The sequence below is a fragment of the Eleutherodactylus coqui genome, chromosome 4 (assembly GCF_035609145.1).
Source record: "Eleutherodactylus coqui strain aEleCoq1 chromosome 4, aEleCoq1.hap1, whole genome shotgun sequence".
NCBI classification, from domain to species: domain Eukaryota; kingdom Metazoa; phylum Chordata; class Amphibia; order Anura; family Eleutherodactylidae; genus Eleutherodactylus; species Eleutherodactylus coqui.
The window spans coordinates 249103347-249130900 of record NC_089840.1 but is presented as its reverse complement, the minus strand read 5'-3'; the positions used below and the strand labels follow the sequence as shown (position 1 = coordinate 249130900).

The following is a 27554-nucleotide window of genomic DNA, read 5'->3' as shown; positions in this document are numbered from 1 at the left end:
GTTGTTGAGACAGTTGGCGGAAGTCCCCAGCCTCTTCCCCCGGACCCCGGGAACTTTCGAATGGTTGGGCATCAGTGACGATAAACTCCTCTGGTGGGAGAGGAACCGCTGCTGCCCAATCTAAGCAGGGGCCCGAGAACAGTTCCTGGGAGTGCTCCCGCTCCTGAGCAGGTGTTATTGTAGTGGAGTGAGGAGGCTGGGAGGAAGGAGGAGCAGCAGACAGAGGATTCGGATTGGCAGCAGTGGACGGCGCAGAACTGCGGGTAGACGATAGGTTGCTCGAAGCACTTTCTGCCATCCAGGACAGGACCTGCTCACACTGCTCATTTTCTAATAACCGTCTCCCGCGTGGACCCATTAATTGGGCGATGAATGTGGGGACGCCAGAAACGTGCCTCTCTCCTAATCGCGCAGCAGTCGGCTGCGACACACCTGGATCAGGAGCTTGGCCTGTGCCCACACCCTGACTTGGCCCTCCGCGTCCTCGGCCGCGTCCACGTCCTCTAGGCCTACCCCTACCCCTCAGCATGCTGTATTACCAGTGATTTGATTTCACAGGCAGGAAATAAATTGGCGCAAGACTGCAGGCCAAATATAATTTTTGCCCTTTTTGGAAAACGAAAGGCCCCACTGCCTCTAGTGAATGAATTATCTAAGTTTAATAACTGTGCTGTGTCCCTGCTTATGTGTCACAGAACGTGAGGGTAGCAGAGTTATTATAACTCTGGCAGAGCAGGTATTTTTTTTCCCAATTAAGGAAAGCAAATGGCGAAGCCAGCAGTAAAGCGTAGCTGGGTGCGTATGATTTAGCACTGTTCTTCACGCAGCTCACACGTCTCCACCGCCCGTAAGGACGGACAGAGGCTGGACAAATAGATTTGTTTTCAGTTTTTTCCCACCAAAAGGCAGCACTGCGTATATTCTATGAACATGAGAAGTTTAATAACTGTGCTGTGTCCCTGCTTATGTGTCACAGAACGTGAGGGTAGCAGAGTTATTATAACTCTGGCAGAGCAGGTATTTTTTTTCCCAATTAAGGAAAGCAAATGGCGAAGCCAGCAGTAAAGCGTAGCTGGGTGCGTATGATTTAGCACTGTTCTTCACGCAGCTCACACGTCTCCACCGCCCGTAAGGACGGACAGAGGCTGGACAAATAGATTTGTTTTCAGTTTTTTCCCACCAAAAGGCAGCACTGCGTATATTCTATGAACATGAGAAGTTTAATAACTGTGCTGTGTCCCTGCTTATGTGTCACAGAACGTGAGGGTAGCAGAGTTATTATAACTCTGGCAGAGCAGGTATTTTTTTTCCCAATTAAGGAAAGCAAATGGCGAAGCCAGCAGTAAAGCGTAGCTGGGTGCGTATGATTTAGCACTGTTCTTCACGCAGCTCACACGTCTCCACCGCCCGTAAGGACGGACAGAGGCTGGACAAATAGATTTGTTTTCAGTTTTTTCCCACCAAAAGGCAGCACTGCGTATATTCTATGAACATGAGAAGTTTAATAACTGTGCTGTGTCCCTGCTTATGTGTCACAGAACGTGAGGGTAGCAGAGTTATTATAACTCTGGCAGAGCAGGTATTTTTTTTCCCAATTAAGGAAAGCAAATGGCGAAGCCAGCAGTAAAGCGTAGCTGGGTGCGTATGATTTAGCACTGTTCTTCACGCAGCTCACACGTCTCCACCGCCCGTAAGGACGGACAGAGGCTGGACAAATAGATTTGTTTTCAGTTTTTTCCCACCAAAAGGCAGCACTGCGTATATTCTATGAACATGAGAAGTTTAATAACTGTGCTGTGTCCCTGCTTATGTGTCACAGAACGTGAGGGTAGCAGAGTTATTATAACTCTGGCAGAGCAGGTATTTTTTTTCCCAATTAAGGAAAGCAAATGGCGAAGCCAGCAGTAAAGCGTAGCTGGGTGCGTATGATTTAGCACTGTTCTTCACGCAGCTCACACGTCTCCACCGCCCGTAAGGACGGACAGAGGCTGGACAAATAGATTTGTTTTCAGTTTTTTCCCACCAAAAGGCAGCACTGCGTATATTCTATGAACATGAGAAGTTTAATAACTGTGCTGTGTCCCTGCTTATGTGTCACAGAACGTGAGGGTAGCAGAGTTATTATAACTCTGGCAGAGCAGGTATTTTTTTTCCCAATTAAGGAAAGCAAATGGCGAAGCCAGCAGTAAAGCGTAGCTGGGTGCGTATGATTTAGCACTGTTCTTCACGCAGCTCACACGTCTCCACCGCCCGTAAGGACGGACAGAGGCTGGACAAATAGATTTGTTTTCAGTTTTTTCCCACCAAAAGGCAGCACTGCGTATATTCTATGAACATGAGAAGTTTAATAACTGTGCTGTGTCCCTGCTTATGTGTCACAGAACGTGAGGGTAGCAGAGTTATTATAACTCTGGCAGAGCAGGTATTTTTTTTCCCAATTAAGGAAAGCAAATGGCGAAGCCAGCAGTAAAGCGTAGCTGGGTGCGTATGATTTAGCACTGTTCTTCACGCAGCTCACACGTCTCCACCGCCCGTAAGGACGGACAGAGGCTGGACAAATAGATTTGTTTTCAGTTTTTTCCCACCAAAAGGCAGCACTGCGTATATTCTATGAACATGAGAAGTTTAATAACTGTGCTGTGTCCCTGCTTATGTGTCACAGAACGTGAGGGTAGCAGAGTTATTATAACTCTGGCAGAGCAGGTATTTTTTTTCCCAATTAAGGAAAGCAAATGGCGAAGCCAGCAGTAAAGCGTAGCTGGGTGCGTATGATTTAGCACTGTTCTTCACGCAGCTCACACGTCTCCACCGCCCGTAAGGACGGACAGAGGCTGGACAAATAGATTTGTTTTCAGTTTTTTCCCACCAAAAGGCAGCACTGCGTATATTCTATGAGCATGAGAAGTTTAATAACTGTGCTGTGTCCCTGCTTATGTGTCACAGAACGTGAGGGTAGCAGAGTTATTATAACTCTGGCAGAGCAGGTATTTTTTTTCCCAATTAAGGAAAGCAAATGGCGAAGCCAGCAGTAAAGCGTAGCTGGGTGCGTATGATTTAGCACTGTTCTTCACGCAGCTCACACGTCTCCACCGCCCGTAAGGACGGACAGAGGCTGGACAAATAGATTTGTTTTCAGTTTTTTCCCACCAAAAGGCAGCACTGCGTATATTCTATGAACATGAGAAGTTTAATAACTGTGCTGTGTCCCTGCTTATGTGTCACAGAACGTGAGGGTAGCAGAGTTATTATAACTCTGGCAGAGCAGGTATTTTTTTTCCCAATTAAGGAAAGCAAATGGCGAAGCCAGCAGTAAAGCGTAGCTGGGTGCGTATGATTTAGCACTGTTCTTCACGCAGCTCACACGTCTCCACCGCCCGTAAGGACGGACAGAGGCTGGACAAATAGATTTGTTTTCAGTTTTTTCCCACCAAAAGGCAGCACTGCGTATATTCTATGAACATGAGAAGTTTAATAACTGTGCTGTGTCCCTGCTTATGTGTCACAGAACGTGAGGGTAGCAGAGTTATTATAACTCTGGCAGAGCAGGTATTTTTTTTCCCAATTAAGGAAAGCAAATGGCGAAGCCAGCAGTAAAGCGTAGCTGGGTGCGTATGATTTAGCACTGTTCTTCACGCAGCTCACACGTCTCCACCGCCCGTAAGGACGGACAGAGGCTGGACAAATAGATTTGTTTTCAGTTTTTTCCCACCAAAAGGCAGCACTGCGTATATTCTATGAACATGAGAAGTTTAATAACTGTGCTGTGTCCCTGCTTATGTGTCACAGAACGTGAGGGTAGCAGAGTTATTATAACTCTGGCAGAGCAGGTATTTTTTTTCCCAATTAAGGAAAGCAAATGGCGAAGCCAGCAGTAAAGCGTAGCTGGGTGCGTATGATTTAGCACTGTTCTTCACGCAGCTCACACGTCTCCACCGCCCGTAAGGACGGACAGAGGCTGGACAAATAGATTTGTTTTCAGTTTTTTCCCACCAAAAGGCAGCACTGCGTATATTCTATGAACATGAGAAGTTTAATAACTGTGCTGTGTCCCTGCTTATGTGTCACAGAACGTGAGGGTAGCAGAGTTATTATAACTCTGGCAGAGCAGGTATTTTTTTTCCCAATTAAGGAAAGCAAATGGCGAAGCCAGCAGTAAAGCGTAGCTGGGTGCGTATGATTTAGCACTGTTCTTCACGCAGCTCACACGTCTCCACCGCCCGTAAGGACGGACAGAGGCTGGACAAATAGATTTGTTTTCAGTTTTTTCCCACCAAAAGGCAGCACTGCGTATATTCTATGAACATGAGAAGTTTAATAACTGTGCTGTGTCCCTGCTTATGTGTCACAGAACGTGAGGGTAGCAGAGTTATTATAACTCTGGCAGAGCAGGTATTTTTTTTCCCAATTAAGGAAAGCAAATGGCGAAGCCAGCAGTAAAGCGTAGCTGGGTGCGTATGATTTAGCACTGTTCTTCACGCAGCTCACACGTCTCCACCGCCCGTAAGGACGGACAGAGGCTGGACAAATAGATTTGTTTTCAGTTTTTTCCCACCAAAAGGCAGCACTGCGTATATTCTATGAATAATAACTGTGTTGTGGCCCTGCCTATACAATTCTTTCCCTGCAGTATCAATGGAGGGTGGAATGCTCTGCAGAGGCGATTTTGAGAAGCCCAAAAAAAATGCAGCACAGCTAACAGCAGCCTGGACAGTACTGCACACGGATAAATATGGCCCTAGAAAGGACCGTTGAGGTTCTTGAAGGCTACACTCACTCCTAACACTCTCCCTGCCTATGCAGCACTTCTGTCCCTAATGCCAGGTGCAACGGTCTGCAGAGGCGATTTTGAGAAAAAAAAAAATCCCACTGCTAACAGCAGCCAACACACAGCTATCAGTGGCCCTAATAAGGACCTTTGGGGGGTCTTGAAGCCTACACTAACTACCAATTCTTTCCCTACAGCAGCTCCGGTATAAACAGCACTGTCCCTCATCTAACTCACACCGCATCTGAGGCGAGCCGCGGGAGGGGCCGACTTTTATATTAGGCGAACACCTGATCTCGCCAGCCACTCACAGCAGGGGGGTGGTATAGGGCTTAAACGTTGCAGGGGGAAGTTGTAATGCCTTCCCTGTCTTTCAATTGGCCAGAAAAGCGCGCTAACGTCTCAGGGAAGGAAGTGAAAGTAACCAGAACACCGCATGGTGTTCGTTACGAATAACGAACATCCCGAACACCCTAATATTCGCACGAATATCAAGCTCGGACGAACGCGTTCGCTCATCTCTACCTATTATACATCTCCTGCATATAGTGTATAAGCATCTCCGTATATTGATATGGACCATGCTGGTATAACCTGGGTATTTCCTGTATATAATTATATGTGTACAGCTGGTATAAGTTATGCATCTCCTGTATATAGTGACATGGACCATGCTGGTATAACATGGGTATCTCCTGTATATAATTATATATGTACACCAAGTATAAGTTATACTTCTACCTGTATATAGTGATATGGACCATGCTGGTATAACCTGGGTATTTCCTGTATATAATTATATATGTACAGCTTGTATAAGTTATACATCTCCTTGTATATAGTGACATGGACCATGCTGGTATAACATGGGTATCTCCTGTATATAATTATATATGTACAGCTGGTATAAGGTGTACATCTACCTGTATATAGTGACATTGAGCATGCTGGTATAACCTGGGTATCTCGTGTATATAATTATATATGTACAGCTTGTATAAATTATACATTCAACTGTATATAGTGATATGGACCATACTGGTATAACCTGGGTATCTCGTGTATCTAATTATATATGTACACCTAGTATAAGTTATACTTCTACTGGTATATAGTGATATGGACCATGCTGGTATAACCTGGGTATTTCCTGTATATAATTATATATGTACAGCTGGTATAAGTTATACATCTCCTGTATATAGTGACATGGAGCATGCTGGTATAACCTGGGTATCTCGTGTATATAATTATATATGTACAGCTGGTATAAGGTGTACATCTACCTGTATATAGTGACATGGAGCATGCTGGTATAACCTGGGTATCTCGTGTATATAATTATATATGTACAGCTGGTATAAGTTATACATCTCCTGTATATAGTGACATGGACCATGCTGGTATAACCTGGGTATCTCGTGTATCTGATTATATATGTACACCTAGTATAAGTTATACTTCTACCTATATATAGTGATATGGACCATGCTGGTATAACCTGGGTATTTCCTGTATATAATTATATATGTACAGCTGGTATAAGTTATACATCTCCTGTATATAGTGACATGGAGCATGCTGGTATAACCTGGGTATCTCGTGTATATAATTATATATGTACAGCTGGTATAAGTTATACATCTCCTGTATATAGTGACATGGACCATGCTGGTATAACCTGGGTATCTCGTGTATCTGATTATATATGTACACCTAGTATAAGTTATACTTCTACCTATATATAGTGATATGGACCATGCTGGTATAACCTGGGTATCTCGTGTATCTGATTATATATGTACACCTAGTATAAGTTATACTTTTACCTATATATAGTGATATGGACCATGCTGGTATAACCTGGGTATCTCCTGTATATAACTATTTATGTTCACCTAGTATAAGTTATACATCTGCACACAGCTGGCTCAGATTCTGCATGCGGGATCCCGATCCTGTGCCCGGCGGGTGACCCCAGTGTACCTGTCCGCCGTTTTCTAATCTGTGCTACGGATGTGCCGGCCAGCACGCCGTCGCACATGCGCAGTACAGATTATGCCATGCCGCTGCTAGACAATGACACGGATCCTGCAACCTTTCCGCAAGGATGATGGCGGAAGGGTCACAGGACGGACGCCTTCCATTGACTTCAATAGAAGCCGTCCGCATGTTAGCCGCACAGAATGGCAGCATGCTGCGATTTCTCCTTTGTGAGCGGAAAATTGCAATTGATTTCCGCTGGTGTAGAGGAAATTGTGTTCTGCCATTGCATGCTATGGGCGGCATTTGCTGCAGAATCCGGAGGCTGACACCTGCTCCGGATTCCGCATTACAAATCCGCCCGTGCATGGGCGGCCATATAGTGATATGGACAAAACTGGTATAACCTGGATATCTCCTGTATATAATTATATGTATAGCCAGTATACATCTCCTGTATATAATGATATGGACCATATTGGTATAACCTGGGTATCTCCTGTATATAATTATATGTATAGCCAGTATAAGTTATACATCTTCTGTATATATTGGTATGGACCATACTGGTATAACCTGGGTATCTCCTGTATATAATTACATGTATAGCCAGTATACATCTCCTGTATATAATGACATGGACCATACTGGTATAACCTGGGTATCTCCTGTATATAATTATATGTATAGCCAGTATAAGTTATACATCTTCTGTATATATTGGTATGGACCATACCGGTATAACCTGGGTATCTCGTGTATATAATTATATGTATAGCCAGTATACATCTCCTGTATATAATGACATGGACCATACTGGTATAACCTGGGTATCTCCTGTATATAATTATATGTATAGCCAGTATAAGTTATACATCTTCTGTATATATTGGTATGGACCATACTGGTATAACCTGGGCATCTCCTGGTATGGGAAAATGTGTTTTCACCAGAGTGGCCCTTTAAGCAAGTTAAATAAAGTGATCTTTACTAAGGTTCAGGGAGGTAATTAGCTACTAATTAGGAGCCTCTATTAGCTACAATGTAAAACCCTAAAGTTGCCATGTAGCACCGCATACAATTTTATGCCCCCCGAATCCCACCTACCACGCGCATCCAGCTTTTCCTGTAAAGTGCCGGTACAATGTTTTCCCCGTCAGATGAATAACCAGCGCTCCTGCAGAAGCACTTGTCCTTGTTTCCTGTCTCACATCTGCTGTTCTGGAAGTTAAGTGATTGCACATATTTTGCCAATTTAAGCCTTTTGCAATCTCTGCGTTTATTCAACACTGCATTTTGCTCTTCACCGACAAGAACCCTTCACAACACCTTTCCCCGAAATGCGGTTTTCAGCTCTGATATTTCTCCAGATTGTTACATCTACTTGTGTAATTCAGGTTATTGCTTCAATTTCAGCATTACAAAGAAATCAGCACTGGAGGAGATGACATGACGTTACCTTCCACATCACCGTACGCCAAACTAGGGGAAGAATGTCTCAAAAGGCTCTGGGGTTTCAATAAGTAGTTAACACCTTAGTGATCGGCAGATTTGGTGCCCTAATGGCCAAATGGTTTTTGCACCGCCATACTGAAAGATCTAGAACTTGTGTTTCCGTTGCCATATGAGGGCTCGCTTATTGTGGTACAGGCTGGTTTTTAATGGAACCACTCTGGTTTATATATAACATGGTGGATAACTTTTTTTGGGGGTGGGTGGGGGTGACAGATATTTGACCATTGTTGAGTGGGTTTTGTCTATAGGGCATTCACGATATGGTAAAAAAAAAAAAATGACATTCTCTGGATCAGCGCAATTACAGTGATACCAAGTTCATATAGCTTTTACCGTGCTACTACTATTCTGTTTTTTGGGAATTCAGGACCTATTCAGATGGGCATATATCGGTCGGGTTTTCATGCCTGGCCGATATACGCTGCCCCTCTGTGCAAGGGGAGGAGGTGGGACGGGAGCTAGTGCACTGAGCTCCCATCCGCTCTTCGCCCCTCGCCACTGTTTGCAATTGAGGGGAGGAGCTAAGTTCCACCCTGTCCCACCCCCTCCCATTGCAAACAGTGGCGAGGGGCGGTGAGAAGGTGGAGAGCGGATGGGAGCTCAGTGCACTAGCTCCTGTCCCACCTCCTCCCCTTGCAGAGAGGAGCAGCGTATAGCGACCGGGTGTGAAAACCTGACCGATACACGCCCGTCTGTATAAGCCCTTAGAATTAGCAAAAAACACCAATTCCAGAATTGTTTTTTAGGTTTTTTATGGCATTCATGGTACGTGCAGCATAAATGACCTTCTAACTTTATTCTGTGAGTCAGTTCAATGACAGCAGATACCAGATAGACCAGAATATAGTTTTTAATACTTTCCACTGCCTTTGCAAAATAAAAACACCTTTTTTTAAAAAAAAAAAAATAATATATAGAAATTCCGGCATTTTTTTATAATTACATTTTGTATCTTTCATCATACAGGATAAATAACAAAATATCTTAATCGTTCGGGTCGTTACAAACACTGTGGTACCTTCTATATACTTTTTAAGATCGGGGGTTTTTTTATTTAAAAAGGGGTTTTTATTGGGAAATATGTGTCTTTTTACACTGGATTTTTTTTCTTACTTAAACATTACTGAAACTTTGACGCTACTTGTCAGTCTGTCAAGGGGACTTGTACATGCAGTTATTTTATCACTAGCCTAGTACCCTGCATTACTTCTGTAATGTAATGTACTATGCCTATAACTGCAGACTATAAGATTCTACCAGAGACAGGGTCAGATAGGCTAAGTAACAGATAAGAAGGCCTCAGTCAGGCTGTCTGGAGAACTCATCGGAACCTCGAGATTGCATTGAGAGTTGCCGATGGGTAACAGGGGAGCCCCTCCCCTTGTCAGCCACTTACATGCGGCGATCACTATTGATCGAAGGATAGAAGGTGTTACAAATTTTTTTAATGGAGATTTCTCTGCTCCTGGCCATTAGAGCAGGAGCCGGCTGCCAGTGAGCCCTGGCTCTTCCTGGCAGTTTAAACCTGCAATGCTGTAAAAAGGCATATGTGCAGGTTAATCAGCCCCCACTTCTTCAGACATTTTTGTTTGCATTTGCTACTTCCTTCCATGTCCATTGCCTCCAGCATCCTGTGAGCAGTACATGATGGGAGGATAGGAATGGAAGCGCTGCGCTGTTTTGCAGTTCAGAGTGCGGGAAGCTCCTGTCTGTCTGCTTCAGCAGCTTTCTTTGGCACTCTGAGTGAGAAGGAGGTTGCTGCTAGTAAGTTGTAGGACCTGTGAGCTGCGGGCGGAGCTACAGGGCTGGCCGGGAGACAACCTCTATGCATGCTGGCAGTTGTAGGTAAAAGTCTGTGTTTTGTGCATGTGACATCAGCGGCAGATCAGCGGCTGTACTCATGAAGTAGCTCTTGCTTATGACCTGAAGGTTGGGAGTTCAATCCCCGCATGGTTCAGGTAAACGGCTCAAGTTCAACCATAATCTTAGAACAGTGAAATCACACTTTATCAAAACTGTTAAAAATAAAAAAATGACCTTTGCTGCTCCCAATCAGAGCTCAGCCTTCATTTATACTCTGCTAAAACAAAAGCTCTGCTGTGATTGGTTGCTGTGGGTAATGTAGACGGTTTTTCTCTTAGATAGTTTTGAGAAATGAGACTGATCATGCATGAGTCTGACATGTTTAAAAACAAAAGTGCACTCTGATTGGCTTCTGTGGTCATGTGACTGGACCTTGATTTTTCTTGCTGCCAGTGATGTAGACTCTTGATCTTGATCGTTCTTCTAGCAACTTTGCATTGGAATAGACTATGATCATTTTTTAATTTAGCTTCATCAACGCATTCTACAAAATAAATCTACAAAATGGCAGGTTCTGTTTAAAAACACACACAAAAATGGGCATTAATTGTTCTTTCCCAGATCCCTTCCTATGGAAACAACGCTTACCTGGCTGGTTTTGTATCTATTTGACCTTACAAGTGCTGCCAGTCCTCTACCAGACATGAGGACCTGGCGTAGGATCCTAGGGGATCTGACCTCCACCAATCAGGCATTTATGCATACCACTGAGAACAATGATTGGCTTCAAGAGTCACGTGTTGTAGACGACATGTTGCAAGATAAAGCCTAGTGAGGAGGATCAGATTGCGGCACTGGAAGACTAGGGAAATTTAACAGGTGACTGATCTTTTATTATCTGATCCCTATTTCCCCCCACTTTGGCAAATTTAGCCCAATCCCAGAAAACCTCTTTAACTGGAAACCAGGTAATATATGATAGATAAAAAAAATCATGTTATTTGCATAGCACCAACTTATTCTGCAGCGCTTTCACGTAATTTATTACCCCCCAGCAAGCTGGGTACTCATATTACCAACCTCGGAAGGATGGAAGGCTGAGTCAAACTTGAACCGGCTATCCGAACCATGTGAGGATTGAACTTGTAACCTTCTGGTCATGAGCAAGAGCTGCCTTAACACAATGCGCCACACAAATACGCTAAGTTGTCTTGAGCAAGAGCCACTCTTTGCAGCAGTTCTTCAGGCTGGATAATAAAAAGTGCCGAGTGGGTGACCAAGGCCGAGACAGGTCGAGTAAGGTGTAGACAAGGTGGCCATTGTGAAAGGCCCACAGATAACTGGAACTAGCCCTGGAAGGGACATCTCTATATTCCTATTACCTAATAAAGCAACTGGATAGGGGTTGCCCATGGGCCAACCTCTGTAATAGTCAGTGTCTTAAACTAATAAGAAATAGGACACATTTTGCAGCACGCAGTATATTTCATTCTGAAATTCAGAATTGGCGTCATGTTAAAAAGGAATGCTTCAAGATTGAAGACCCTGGGACTCTTAACCCTTTCCAATCCACTGTCTGACGTCTGAAGACATTCTGATTGAAGGCTGTACAGCTCTGATGTCGGAAGACGTCCGGCGGGGTATTCTTACTGTATATTACTGGCCGCTCTGTTGTCGGGGGCCTCTACAGCATGTCCCATACTGCAGTACTGGCTCTAGCTAGCAGATGGCGCCATTGTATAATGGGAGAAAGAGAAAACCCCCTAGGAAACCCTGAATCCAAAATTGGATTGCAAGGGGTTAATAGTCCATAATCTAAAATGATACATCTTATACAGGATTACCTATACAGGATCCACTGTGGTTCTTCCTCCAGGTTTAGAGGAACGTAGGATGCTGGGCGCACACTTGTATCTTCGGGTGGGATTGGACTTTCGTTGAGTTTACAACCTTCAGACTTCAGAAAGTGTATTGTTGCCTGTTGAAAAAAAACATGGTTTTATCACATTGTATAAAAAAAAGCCATTTGCAGTCGATATCCCTTTATACGCCGTCAAGGCAAAAAGTATCATTGATCCTTTACTTGAGCAGATTCTTTACAAAAACATGTTTTTGCTTTTCTCACAAATGACTTGTTTGTGGCACTTTTATTGGAGGTGTGATAGATAAAAGGTGTCCTTATATAATCTGCTGAGCAATTCATGAGAAAGGGGGGTGGGGATCACAGAAGGCCTTCAAATAAAGGCTTAAAAGTTTAATAATACTACTTCTATGGCAAAGAAAAAAGAAAACAAGTATGTATTAAAGGGAATTGTATTAATTCATTATGGGACTAGCCCCATAGTATATATAAACCATCTAGTATTACCTCGTTAGTTAGGCCTTTCTAACTAAAACTTCGTAGAGTCCTTCTCTTGAGGTGGGTCATGTGATCTCATTCTGACCACCCGAGAATTAGTTGGCTTTATGTTCTCCCAAGAATTCAGTTTTTCAGTCAGTATAATTCCTGTGTGATTGGCCCTACCACACTAGTTCTTTAGAGCGGCACACATAAACTTCTGTCACAGCTACCGCTGGTGATTAGAGGCTCCTGTCACACCGTTATAATGAAGGAGATCACAACTCATCCTCCTGACTGTATAATTATGTTCAGTAGTTTATGTAGGTAAATATACAATACAGATGGTACAGGGTGCAGCTGATCATGTAATGCTGTGCTGATGCATCGTGGGGGTGTTAGCATAGAATTGAGAACAGGGAGAAATCTCAGCATTAAGATGGTGCCTGATAAATATCTGACAGGAGGCTACTTTACAAAGAAGTGACTGCAATAGATATACAAGACCTTTAGAGTGTGAAAGGAAGGGAGGCAGGGATGGAAAAATGCGCTGGAGTAGCCCCGTTAAAGGGCTTTAGGGCATGTCGATGGAAGGGTAGGTTCACATTATGTTTTGCACTAAGTTCACCCTTTCCATCCCAGGGTTTGTCTGGAACCCTGGATGGAACCATAGACTTTAATTAGTCAAGCTGCTATAAGCACACAGACTACTGCCCTGGCATACAGATATATGCCAGTACATTATACTGTAATTTAAATAAATAAAATTCCCTCTACAAGTTAACCAGTTTTACGCCCTTTTCTGACATTTGTGCCGAACAGAATAGCATATTCAACACAATCACTCAAGTATTCCCTAACAACAGAAAATATGGTCAGACAGCTCTGGGTTCGTTTAATAGACCCCGAGGCATGTATTAATATAAGGTTTGGGTCACTATCAGCATCAATTGTGGCATTTTAACCCTTTCTAATCCAATTTGTATTCATGTTTTCCTAGGGGGCTTACACGTTTTCTGCCATTATACAACAGCGCTATATGCTGGCTAAAGCGAGTACTGCATAAGGTGACACGTTGGATAGGCTCCAACAGCAGAGAGGCTGGCAATATACAGTAAGAGAGCCCCGATGAATGTCTTCCAACATCGGAGCTGTACAGCCTGAAATCATAATGTCTTCACAGGTCAGGCAGTGGATTGGAAAGGGTTAAAGGTTTCTCTGATCTCCAACATTCACCATGCTTCATCAAAATGTAAAAAGATTATTCTATGAAGAGGTTGTTCTTTTATCATCTTTAGCTTCTACATGCCCCTTTGTTGGTGCTGCTGAGGAGCTGGAGAGAATCAGTCTCCTTCCCCCTCTGGCAGCTAACAATATAGTCCCTTTTTACCTCCCCTGCAGAAGGAGTCTTCTCAGCTGTACTGCTGTGTACTGCAGAAGCTGCTCCTCCTGATAAGCAGAGCAGAAAGCTATTTTTATTAGATCCCTATGCAGAGACCTGGCAGTGAGGAGAGTGACTCCAATAAACAAATATGTCCAGTTCTTAAACTATTTTTCATTGGTCCAATGCATGAAAAACAACTAACGAAGCAACTTGGCAAATGGTCTTAATTATAGATACCCTAATGTCCAGACAGCTACTTTGCAGACATGTATGCATCTATAGTGTTAGCGACTTAAAAGTACTGCATGTAATCAGGTCCTGTAAATGGAAAGATGGAATAATACCTCTGCAGCGCCACCTATTGGAAGGCAGCATTCCTGCAGGTTAATGTTAGATTTGTTTTTTAAACAAGCCTTATAACAATTACCGGAAATTGTAAGCCAAAGCCAGAACACCATACACAGACAGCTGTTTCATGGCTTTTGCCCCTCACCAGCGTGCAGTAGGTTTCTGGCGGTCAAGAAGAGTATCGTTTCTCCTTATGGAGAGAACCTAGAAGTTGTGTGAGGAGACTTCTAAGGCCATCCATGCTTCTCTGGGAAATATGCAAATAGGGAGGGCAGAAAGAAAGAAATGGTTGCAAAAGTGTACAATGTCCACTTTATTACAGACACCAGACCTTTCACAATTAGAGTTTCCCTGTAATAAAATTATCCCCGTGACCCCGGAGTGCAGCATAAAATCACGTGACAAGTCGATCAGTTTACAGTGTGAATCCACATAAGTGGAAAAAGGAATGATCTGAGTGACTTCCAACGAGACCTGATCATCAGTGCTAGTCAGGACCAGGATTTTCCTGCCAACCTTGTGGGGTTTTCTCATATAACAGTGTGGAGAGTATACAGAGTATGGTGATCAAGAAAATATAACCAACAGAAGGGCATCCTGTGGACGCAAGCAGCTCGATGACAAAAGGGGTCAGAGGAAAACATCAAGAATTGTTCTGATGAACCAAACAAGTAGCACACAGTCAAGCAAATTGCAGTGGAATACAAGGCTGGTGCTCCAAATAATATGTCCAACAGGTCAGACCTGAGCACGGATGGGCTATAGCAGTAGATGACCAAGTTCCAGCGCTAAGAGAAAAGGAACGATGACTCTAGTGGGCAAAAAAAGAGCGCAAAATCTGGATCACTGAACAGATTTCGGTTGCACCATGATGATAGGAGGTCAGAATTTGGCACAAGTGGCATGAATCGATGACTCCTTCCTGTCAGTTGTCCAAAACACGTGAGTGCCTCCAATTACAAGAAGCTCTCCTGTCCGTACAGGTCAAGATTCCTGCCGAACAGTTTTAACACCTAGTGGAATCTACACTGGGATGAATTCTGGCTGTTTTGAAGGCCAAAGCAGGTCCAGCACGCTACTAGACTGGTGAATCCAATTATATGGCCATTGAGTATACAGCCTTGAATAACAACCATGTACCCTATAACCAGCCTGACTCCCAGTACACATTCTCCTATTGAGCGTCTTACCATACACAGTACTGACCTCTGCATTGATAAATCGAATTTCAGCAAGCGTTCGTAATAAGACCCTCTCATCGCTGAATACTTCTGTCCTAGGCTTTGAAGACTCCAGCTCTGAGTTCCTTCCTTCTTCCACCGCACTGTTGGCAGGACTTTTATTTTGCGCTAATGAAAAATTACAATAAAACATAAAAGGAAAACAATTCATTTCTCGGGTAAGACTGAACCCAAGTACGGTAATTCAGGCAAGATTAATAGTATCATTACTTAATCTAAGTAATTCCACCCAAGAGGAATTCTGTGTAGATGCTGATTACATCTGCCACTTAATGCTTTCTTCATGGCCTTCATAACAGAGAAGAATCGTTCTTTACTGATCAGAAGGAACAAATAAAAGACGCTTTAGTACATTAATGTGTGAAAACTGGTTTTCACACAGTTTAGGCATTACGATTGAACAAGGTCTCTGAACTATGTAACTGGACATGTCCGCCATCGACTTCCATTGTAATCTTCAATATAAGGTATACGGGGGGAAATTTACTATGCCCACTATTTCCAGTGCCAACCTTAGGAAAATTTCCCCAGCGCCTCTTCATGTATCCAGGACATTCCCTGGACCTCCACAAATATACGCCTGGCCCTGGCCAAGCGTATATTTCTGGCATAATTTACGCCAGTTGCTGATGTAAATTATACATAAATCTGTCTGTCCAGGGTGACCATGCCCCTCCTGGCAAGCCCCAACCACTTTTTAAAAAAGTGGTGGGGCCGGTGCAGAAGGCTGAAAAGTTGTAACATTTTTGCACAGGCAGCCCTTGTACAAACTTTTGCGACTTTTCCAAGCCAAAAAAACTGGCTTACAGCCTTCCTAAATGTCCACCATAGTTTTACAGCATGCTGATGGTCAACGTAGTTTTTCCATACAGCTAAAGGAATGGGAAAAATATATATCATAAAGACACTTTTTGGCATAAGTTGGGGAAATAGAATTCATAAATAGGGTTATTAAAGTGACCCTCAGGCTTCAGGCCAAGTTTCTGTTCCTCCGTTCTGAACCAAGATGGCTGCCAGAATGTTTTCTAACTACCTAATGCACATTGCTTTCTAATTGGGCACTGCGATGTCCAACACTGCAACAAATTTGTAAAAAATGTCCCTAACAGAAAGTAATTAGAAATGAGCGAACGTACTCATTTCGGGCAATTACTAGATCGAGCATCGCTTTTTTCGAGTAACTGCCTAATCGGGCGAAAAGATTCGGGGGGCGCCGGGGGTGAGCAAGGGGTTGCGCGGAAGATTGGGGGTGGGAGAGAGAGAGCGAGCTACCCCCTGTTCCCCACTGCTACCCCCCCCCCCCCGGCTCCACTTTGGCGCCACCCACCCCCCCGGCGCCCCCCGAATCTTTTCGCCCGAGAAGGCAGTTACTCGAAAAAAGCGACGCTCGATCGAGTAATTGTCCTAAACGAGTACGTTCGCTCATCTCTAAAAGTAATTGATATGTTTCTGTAAAATTAAAACCTGCTGATTACACTAGTAAAACTGAATAATAGCAGCGCGCCTGATTTTCAAGTTATTTAACCCCTTAGTGACCAAGGTTTTTTTTTGTTTTTTTTTAAATCGTAGCTCCTTCATTTATCCATCAACGTCGCTGTAGGAGGGCTTGTTCTTTGTGGGACGAGTTGTATTTTTCAATGGTACTATTTAATGTACCGTATAATGTACTGAAAAACTTTTAAAAAGTTCTAAGTGGAGTAAAATGGAAAAAAAACAAGAAATTCCGCCATCTTGCAGTGCATCTTGTTTCTACGGCCCACAAACTGCCACAAAAATAGGTATAATGCATTGGTAGTCTAACACTACTAAGAAGCACGGTGGGGAATAGGTAGTCAGAAGATTGTTTTGGCCATCTTGGACAGCCAAAAGTGTGACCCAGGACTGGTGGATAGAAGAGAAAAAAAATCGCAGATAATATACTTTTCCCTCTGGTCCCAGGGCATAATTTTTGAGTTTCATAGCTGTTGGCAGCACATAATCTACTTACATGAAGAGATGTGCTGCTGACAAGAATGATTCTTGGTGCCTCATAACCTGACATTTTCTTGGTACTTCTGCCCGTGGGAGGGTGCTACCAATTACTGATGATCGGATGAACAAACATTGAGACAGACGTTCATTCACAATAATCTCCATGTGTTAAAGCAGTGTTCCCCCAGCTCCAGTCCTCAGGGACCGCCAACAGGTCATGTTTTCAGGATTTCCTCAGTGTTGCACAGGTGATGTAATTATTGTCGGTGCCTCAGACATTACCACAGGTGTTCTTACCATAGGAGATCCTGAAAACATGACCTGTTGGGGGTCCCTGAGGACTGGAGTTGGGGAACACTGTTAAAGGACATGAAATGTTCCTAATGAATTAGCCAATATTTACAATAAGTAAAATACGTAGGATACGGTCCAACAAAACGTTCACCGCACAGTTGTCGGGCGGCTCTGGTTAGCTGCAGCTCATTAATGATTTTAGTAGTTACTGACTAGTTATAGTTATTGGGCACACGGTTAACCTAAAGCCATTTGGCTAATAATCACTTAAACCCTTGTGAGCCACGACTAGCTGAAGCTTCTAGCTGCATAGCAACAGCACCTCAGAGGTGTGGCAGCCCACGTGAATACATGTCAGGGGACCACGGTGGGCGTATAGAGCAATCTTGGGAGCTGACTCGCTCTATACTCATAGCTGTGAGTTTCTTTTCAGCTGCCATGTGTGGGTGCCTATTAAGCCTTGCCTGAGTCAAGTTAAACTTGGCTGCATCTGTGTGGTAGAAGCGATAATGTGATTGCAGTTCAAGTCCTCAATAAAACTTCAAAAAAGGTAAAAAGTTTTTCAAAACCACATCCCCTCAAGTCAGAGCTCTGTATCTACTGGCTGAGTTATCTACACACTTCCTTGTAACAGAGTCTGTGGGCCACTGTCTAATATGTCTTTATAAACACGGCCTCGGCTTTGGACTGCGGTCACTGAGATGTCAGCTTCACATACGGTACATAAATGATAGGACACAAAACTGCAGGACTATACTTACAGACATCAGGCGTTGAAATATGCCACCGGCCGTCATCATATAGCAAGCAGACGCGGCATGCTGCCCTACACACATCCCATACTTCTTGCTTCCGTGCCACTTTGGCCAAGTCTGCCCACAGCCTCACCCTACGATGAAAAGATCAGATGCAAACTCTAGTAATAGTACATTTTCCCCTTGGATTACAGGATTACATTTACCCTTACTGCTAGAGATGAGCGAGTATACTCGCTAAGGCACATTACTCGAGCGAGTAGTGCCTTAGCCGAGTATCTCCCCGCTCGTCTCTAAAGATTCAGGGTCCGGTGGGCGGCGGGGGAGAGCGGGGAGGAACAGAGGGGAGATCTCTCTCCCTCCCCCCCCCCCCCCCCCCAGCTCCCCGCCGCAACTCACCTGTCACCCGCGTCGCCCCCCGAATCTTTAGAGACGAGCGGGGAGATACTCGGCTAAGGCACTACTCGCTCGAGTAATGTGCCTTAGCGAGTATACTCGCTCATCTCTACTTACTGCACTTCACATGTTTTTGTAACCTACAAACCTAGCTAAGCCTGATATTTCCATCTTGTGAGCGGTGATGCAATAACTGCTAGGCACACTCCTGATGTCTTGGGGTCATATCTGACTTCAATCTTCCCTTCACTCCCTATAGCTAATCACTTGCTTATGCCACCTGCATCTTAAAAACATCTCCAGAATCCGCTCTTTATTACTGTGGCTACATCAAAAACTTATTTTTGCCCTGACGACTGCAACTCGCTGCTAAGCGGTTTTTCCCTCACTAAACCCTCCCCTCTCCAATCTATCCTGAGTGCAGCAGTGAGGTTTATCTTTTTGTTTACCCGTTGCACTGAAATCTCCACCCTGTGGCAATCACTACACTGGTCATCCCTCTCATCCATCCCTCTCACCGCTCTATATCTCTCCCTCATCTCGGTCTACCACCCTACACATGCTCTCTGCTAATGACCTTACACTAAGGTTGAGTTCCCACGGGACCACACGAAAATTTCGCAAGATTTCTGCAGCGGATAGACTACTTCAAAACCGTCTCCATTTGGCGTGGGTTTCAAGCGGCTTTTCAGCCTGTATTCCACTGCAGAAATCTTTCCCCATAGAGAGAAGAGAGCCCGAAGTGGAAACGGCGCCAAAATTGACATGTCGCGGATTTGAATTCCACGCCACATGTCAGTTTCCGAGAGGTTTATCTGCAGTGGACTGTCAGCAGCATGTGAATGGGATTTCTGCAAATCTCATCCACTTTGCTGCTTAGTCTCAAGTTTAAAAATGTGAACTCAACCTAAAAGTTCCTCCTTAATCAAAGCTTCCCATTTACAAGACTTTTCCTAAGCTGCACCTGTTTTCTAGAATGCGCTACCCAAGACTATCAGGTTAATTTCCAACATCCGCAGTATTAAGTGTGCCCTAAAGGAACACCTCTTTAGGGAGGCCTATCCCATCCCCTAATCTAACTCTTCTCCATTCACGTCGCTTCTAATTTCTCCTTTAGAACCTGACCCCTTTCATCCTACTATATCCCCCACATCCCATACACCCTAATGCAATCCATATCTGTACGTATACAGGTATCAGCTGGGTACCGGCTCATACTGTATGTATAGTACCCTATACTGCCCCATTGTACAGAGCAAGCACTGTAACCTCTGGTGTCATACCTATTTCCTCCTAGATTGTCAACTCTTGTGAGCAGGGTTATCACTCTTATTCTTCATATGGTTTATTAAATGTAATACTGTATGTTATGTCAGACTTACCTGTACATGTACCCTCTGATTTGTAACGTGCTGCAGAATATGTTGGCGCTATATAAGGATTATTACCCCTTTACTATAATACTATACCGCAATATCGGCTTTTAAAGCAAAAATGAAGTCCATCGTGAGCAATAATCCTAATTGCACATTTGTAACCGTAACCCTGCATTAAGTGTGGCATCAGGGTCAGAGGTATATCAATGGTAGTTAACACCAGGCCATAAAACAGCCCTCTGGTTTAGACATTTGCCCTTATTAGGTCCACGGGACCGTTTCTGACATGGATGAAGAAGCTGACCTAATAGGCATAGCAGAATAGCTATATAAAATGTATTACTTTCAACTTACCAGCAGGATCTACTAAGTGAACCTAATGCTCCTCTACTCAAAAGGAGCCGGTGATTTAATAATTAAAGCACCATATGAAATGTGTCACAGAACATTAGCAAGACAGAGATTACTGTACACCCAGGGTGGTTCTCACCTTTCTGCATCATTTGTATTCTCCATACGCTTTAAGTGGCCATCAGTCTTCTGGACACACTTTGAATGATGCTGTGCCTTCATGCATAAATAACGGATACGTCCCTTGTTACTTTCACCTGTGGAGACTGACAGCAGACAAGACCTCGGAGTTATAAATGTTACATCTGAAGACGTGTAAATGTCATCGCCACAACCTGAGGCTGTAAGCAGATCGTGCAGGCTGGTTATAGATTAATAATTATGCATCCCTCATTACACAATGGCGGCTTAAAGAAGAAGTGGCTGAGAAAGCCATCTATTTCCCATCACACTTTATAACGAGTCTACTTAGACATAACATCTTCGCTTTTAAGCGGGGGAATGCCACCTGTAATGGACTACAGTCTTTACATTGAGTACAAAAGAAAGCAAATTTAATTTGGTCAGCAGGTATTAACTACTTTGCAAGCCCACTGTAAATTTATGTCGCTGCTTGCTGGGATCTGTGCAGCAGCGACATAAATTTATGCTCTTCACTCAGCGGGCAATTGTATACTCCTGAGCGGGTTAAACGCCCAAAACAAGTGTTTACTAACAGCCTGTAGTTCAGGTGCATCATTGGGATTTGATTGGTACATGTTCTGATGACATCATCAGACGGACAGCCACTCTTAGCGCTGGGCAGGAAAGCTTGTTGTAGTAACAAACTTTCCCAGCATTTTAGCAACTTCTCAGCTTCTCTGTTCCCTGGTCTCCTGTTAGTGTGAGATCAAATGGAAAGAAGCTAAAGGTGTTCTGAAACACCATACATTAACCCTTTTTATTACAATACTATACTATTTAGTGAGCATAGGTGATTGTAGAGAGTAGGGTTCATTTTCAATAATTTATCTAGAAATATATTACACTTATAAAGGTTCATTAAAACAGATCCGCACCAAAATCCGTAGCATATTTTGCACTGCAGAATTCAGTGTGGAACCACCCCAAAATCCGCATCAAAAATAAACACAGTTTGTTGCGAATTGTGATGCAGTTTTTAATGCGGATCTGCCACTAATTTTACCATTTCAAAAGAAGGTGTGAAGTCTATTGCAAAACCACATCACAATCTGCGCCAAAATCCGCACCAATGGTGTGAAGCGGAATTGGAAGCAGAATTTGGTGTGGATTTTCCACTGCAGAAAATCTGTATCAATTTTGCCATGTGTGAACGTACTCATATACTAATTAATTACATCAATTAATAATTACATCCATTGATGTCATCATTAATACCCTGTATATAAAATAAAGAATTATGAATTAAAAACAATATATTTCAAAAATTTTAAAATGAGTATTAAATTAGTAAGTCTCCTTAAGGCCCCCTGTCCACGGCCGTTGAGGAATATGGCAGTGATATTCTGCCGCGGGGAGGAGGAGGGGGCGCTGTCAGTTCTCTGACAGATAGGCTCACCGCAGAGAATTGCGGCATGCTGTGATTTGAATCCCGCGAGTGGAGAATCGCTATGTTTTCTATAGCAACGCTATGGAAAGCATTCACTGTGTTACCTGCAGCCGGATTATTGCCTCGGGTAATCGCCCGTGGACAGGCAGGCTAATTGCTCAGAAACATGTAACATTTTTCAAATGAGTTTACAAGATAAAGTAAACAAAAAAGAAACATATACCTGATAGAAATCAGTTGAAAATATGAAAAAAAACTACACTTTTAAAACATTTTTGGTGTCTTTTAATAAATATATGCAAATTGTATTGGTCTACTTTTACCACCGGAATAAAGTACAATATGTGACGGACACAAACATTGTCAGGATTACTTGGAGATGTAGAACCTTTACAGGGTTATTCTCTGTTGAAGTGACACGTACCAATTTACCAAAATTTGGCTTGGTCATTAAGGCACAAAACAGGCTTGGTCTTGAAGTAGATAAAGTGCCACTCCAGGGAACATTTTTATAGTATTCCTAGGGTGTAACTGCCATACGGAGCATAGTAGGACAAATACATATGTACCAATCCCTTTATTGATGAAATACCCGCTCTTATCCGTTTTCCCATCGTGACCTTCACTGTGATTGGTTGAATCCTACAACATATGCAGTGGGACCAAAAGTGGTATTCTCTACTAATTCCAATGAGTGCGTCAATGTGAGTCTTATAGGAATGAGCAGACAAACTAACTTCTGGTCTGCTGGAGGATTTGGATCAGCACAGATCATGTGGGTTGATGGGGGACTACAGCAGTCATCAATAACGGGATCGTGAGTATATTATCTGCATTAGTATGCTCTGTATGGCCGTTGCATCCTGGGAAAACAATAAAAGGTTTCCCTGGAGTGATCAGTGATAGGACATTTGTTTTCCTCATACACTGTTATAGCATAGCAGCATTTTTTCTCACCTAGTTAATGACAATGTGGGTAAGCTTTGGGCAGCCAGAGACCTGAGGTACCAGGGACAAATCTTTGCAGGTTTAGCTTTTCCCACCTTTGCTTCTCTACAACTCAGATTTGGGTTACAGAATAAGGCCTTTTTCAGTAGCTGCAGCTTTGGCATGCAAATAATGCACAATTTGGTTCTGCCCCATGGCCACCGGTGGTCTCCAGAGTGGAAGATCTTCTGAGATATCCAAACCTAGCTAAACCTCTGACCCGTATATAAAACGTACTGCACACTAGTGTGCCCAAACCCTTTGATAAAGCCTTATCAAAATGGAAAGAGGGTTTCCCCTACCTTTATGGCAAACTCCTTCCAAACATTAGTCGTTAGTGCAAAACATGTTTTAATACAATAAAAACTGTCAGGCTAAAGAAATGCCTGGTATCTCTGTAGAGTCAGAAATATATATATATATGAGGAAGGTATTTCCAAAATGAGTCAAGTCACAATGAATTGTTTTAGAGAAAATTTAAAAAGTTGAAAATACAATAGTGTATAACAGTTCTAAAAAAAAAAAAAAAAAAGAGTATTATTGTACTAGGCCCAAACCTGCACCATCTTTCACAGATGGTATGAGGTTTTTATGCTGTAATGCTGCGAACATAATGCTTCTCATTTGAGCCAAAATGCTTTATTTTGGTATTACTGATCCACAGAACATTGTTCCAATATCCTTCTGGCTTGTTCAGGTGATCTCCAGCAATCTGCAGCTGGGCAGCAGTATTGTTTTTGGAATGCAGCAGCTTTCTCCTTGCAATTCTGCCATGCACACCATTGTTGTTTAGTGTCCCCCTGATGGTGGACTCATAAACATTAACATTAGCTAGTTTGAGAAAAGCCTTTAGTTGCTTAGAGGTTACCTTGTGTTACTTTGTGACCTCGCAAACAATCATACACCTTGCCCTCTGGCGTGATCTTTGTTGGTTAACCACTCTCAAGGAGGGTACTAGTGGCCTTCAATTTCCTCTATCTGTACATAATCTGTGGATTGATGGAGTCCAAATTCTTTAGAGATGGTTTTGTAATCTTTGTCAGCCTGATGAGCATTGACAACTCTTCTTCTGAGATGCTCAGGAATGTCCCGTCTTCATGCTATGACACACTTACACAAACATGTATTGTGAAGATCAGGCTTTGCTAGCTCCCTGAACTTTGAATAAAGCAGGACGCCCACTCATACCTGATTTTCATCCCATTAACTAAGAACACCTGACTCTAATTTCACCTCATGCAGCGTATAGACAGCTCTCCCGGGACCAACAGTCAAGTCTACTTTTGTCTTTGAGTTTATCTGCTGTTTCCACTGACATGTTGTGGCTTTCCTTTGTTACGCTGTACTGAATGGCTTCATGTTTGTTGACTAATTTGTTTATTGCAAATTTAAAAAAAAGCCTTTTAAGAAACACACAGTAGAACACAGATTGGCTTCCTGCATTCTTGTTTTATTAGAGATTTGTATATGAATTTGCATAATGGCGTATTACAGAACAACCACCAGGCTGGGTTACCTTTAGCTTCATTCTCGCTATCAAGCACCATCTGAAAAGCATCAGGAGCCAAGCAGAGTCCAGCGTTGACAAGTAGTGCCCGCTTCTTCCGTACAGAGTCCTTGGCATTGCTTTGTTTTGCCTATGGCAAAAAAAGGAAGAATTTAAGACTTAACTTTCATGCATAAAAAACAGCCAGAAGCTAGTGAACTTCAACTCCTAAGAGAGTTCTTGGGCATGGTCTTAGTTCTCCATCAGCACCATCTGCAACCTGTCAAGATAGAAGAATTCAGCTGGCTGGAGACATAAGACACCTGCAGGGTGAAAGGTGTTTGGCCGGCAGCTATATCCCCCAACCCTTCCATAACACGCACTGTATGTTCTGCTGAGCTGAAGGAGACAACGATAAGGGCTAGAAGATGTGGCTGGAGAGGTCCACTGGTTCCTATAGACATTATTAGCTTTTCAGATCATTGGATATGGTGACAAACAACCAATGCCTACAGTATCAGAAGCTTTCCAGTGGGAATAAGGTAATCAAATGAATATAATCTTTATATTTGGCAGAAAGTCTATTCCCTCCAGTGGATAGAAATCTGTTCTGGTCATGTAACAGTGCAGGACTGACTACATGCATGAGAGCTATGTCTTGTAATAAGTTATATCCATCACATAATCCGGGTCAGATCTGTCCACTGAAAGGAAACAATGAAAGTTCCTACTAGATGACAGCAAGCAGAGTTCTTGGAGGAAGGACAGCACTCTCCGTGGTGGTGACTGACAGCCTGCTGTGTATACATACATAAATGCCAACCTGTCGGTCCCTGCAGAGAGGTGTGGGGGGAGGAAGAAAGAAGCAGGGGGTTGCTTCCCTTAAGAATACAATGGACCTATAACTGTGAGGCTTATATAATCTTTCAGCGCTCCGATTAGTAAAATGGCACATCATTTTTTGTGCTGCTCTTTTTCCTATCTGCAGAATAGGGGATAAATGTCTGATCACTTGGGGTCCTATGACTGAAACTCTCAGAAAAGGGTCAGACTCCCAACAATTCCAAGATCTGCACACCTTGAATGACCCATGTGAATGGAGCGGTGGTGCACATGTATGACCACCGCTACATTAATGGCTATGGGACGAAGGGAGACTTCAGAGTGCATCGATCTCCATCTGTCTCTTAAGAGTGAATGGTGCAGTAGCTACACAAGCTCACCACCTCTCCATTCACATGGGGCATTCGGGGTATGCTGATTTTGGGATCATCAGGGATCCCAGACGTGGGATCTGAAGCGATCAGACATTTATTCTCTATATTGTGGATAGGGAATAAATGGCTTTATTGGAAAACCCATTTAAAGGTGTTGTGCGAAGATGTAAAGTTATCCCCTATTCACAGAATACCTTTATGATCCAACCTCTGGGAACCCCACCAATCCTGAAAACAGGGGTCCTGAAAGCCCCCGTATGAATGGAGCATAAGTCATGCCACTCCATTTATTTAAACGGGAATGGTGGAGATTGCCAAGCACTTGGCAACTTTGACGCTCCCACTTAAATTAATGGAGTGGCGACGAGTAAGTGCAACCTCTGCTCCACGTATGCGGGGACCCTTGGGACTCCTATTCTATGGATCTGCGGGGGTCCCAGTGGTTGGACCACCACCAATCATAAAGTTATGACTTTATATCTTTGCACAACCCCTTTAAAGGGACACAAAAGAAGATTACCTGCTCGATGATCATTGCTGCCTGATCTTCTGCACATTGTGGCTTTGTGTACAGTGTAGTTCGGAGCTGGAGCCGATGAAGATAACTTTTCAGGTGGTTTTGATATGGTCCATCACCATCTAGAGTTAATGCTTTCTCAAGGTGACTTATTGCAACTTCAATTCGGTCGTCGTCTTCTTCAATCTGAGCAATTTCCAAATGAATCTGACAGCGCATTACAGTCAATAAGCTGAAGCGTAAAAACATAAAGATGTGTCAGTAGTTTGGTGGTGTAAATTTGTAGTATATAAGCAGTATTGTTAGACCAAGCTGCTCTGCAGAATAGCCCTCACCCAGGACTCCTCAATATTTTGTAAACTGACTAGGAGAACAGAAAGTTATCATACTTGACAGTTACTTTTCCAGCATCCAAAGTATGCAGTATCAAAGAAAAGTATTGCTCAATGTGTAAGCCTACAAGCTCCCAAAAAGTTCCTAAAAGGATATGGACACCTTTGGAACCTTTTTTTTAATTGCTTCAATATATCGAAAATGAGAAGTGAAGCGACTTTGCAAAAGTTTTTAATTAGAAATGTAATACTGTTTTGTTTCTACAGCTCCTATATAGACCTTTGTGTCTGCATAGTTAACAGACAACAAACAGACCCAGAACAAGGTCAAAGCGGAACTCATCACCTTCCCCTCAACTCACTCAACTCCCCCACCAGACCTACCAATCACAATCAATGGCTCCATACTTCCACAGTCCCACAAGTCCATCTCTCAGTGTAACATTTGATTATGCCCAGTCCTTCAAACTGTATATACAAGTCCTCAGCAACTACTGCTGCCTCCAACTCAAAGACATCTCCTAGATAGGACCTGTCTTCAATCCCGAGTCTTCTCTGTGACCTACCATCCAACATTTGTGCCCCTCCAAACCATGCTCAACAGTGGCACATGACTAGCCCACCCCTTCACTTGCCAATTCCTCCACTGGCTATCCATCGCCTAGAGAATACAGTTCAGAATGTTATCAATGACATAAAAGGCCGTCAACAGCATGTTCTCACCATACCTCATGTTCACAACCTGTCCCCTCTATACAGATATAGCAGAACCCGGCTTGACTGAAGTGGCATGCTACGTAGTTATGGCGCACCGACACTATTTGCACAGTCCAGCAGTCATTACAAAACAATGGACATACAAATAGTATAGTGCACCAAAAGAGCCTTTGGTGCATTAAACAAACAGATATGGCATGCTGAATGT

The 27554-nt window shown here is 43.3% G+C and overlaps 1 protein-coding gene across 1 annotated transcript in view; it reads right to left on the bottom strand.

Moving 5' to 3' along the window:
- CFAP46 (cilia and flagella associated protein 46) overlaps window positions 1–27554 on the bottom strand; it is a 253776-nt gene that overhangs the window by 177535 nt on the left and 48687 nt on the right. The window contains exons 12-17 of the mRNA XM_066601014.1: window positions 26301–26529; window positions 24594–24714; window positions 20660–20786; window positions 18404–18531; window positions 15343–15485; window positions 11911–12044 (exon numbers count right to left, since the gene is read on the bottom strand). Coding sequence (XP_066457111.1) covers window positions 11911–12044; window positions 15343–15485; window positions 18404–18531; window positions 20660–20786; window positions 24594–24714; window positions 26301–26529 — 882 coding nt within the window. The remainder of the gene's footprint in view (window positions 1–11910; window positions 12045–15342; window positions 15486–18403; window positions 18532–20659; window positions 20787–24593; window positions 24715–26300; window positions 26530–27554) is intronic.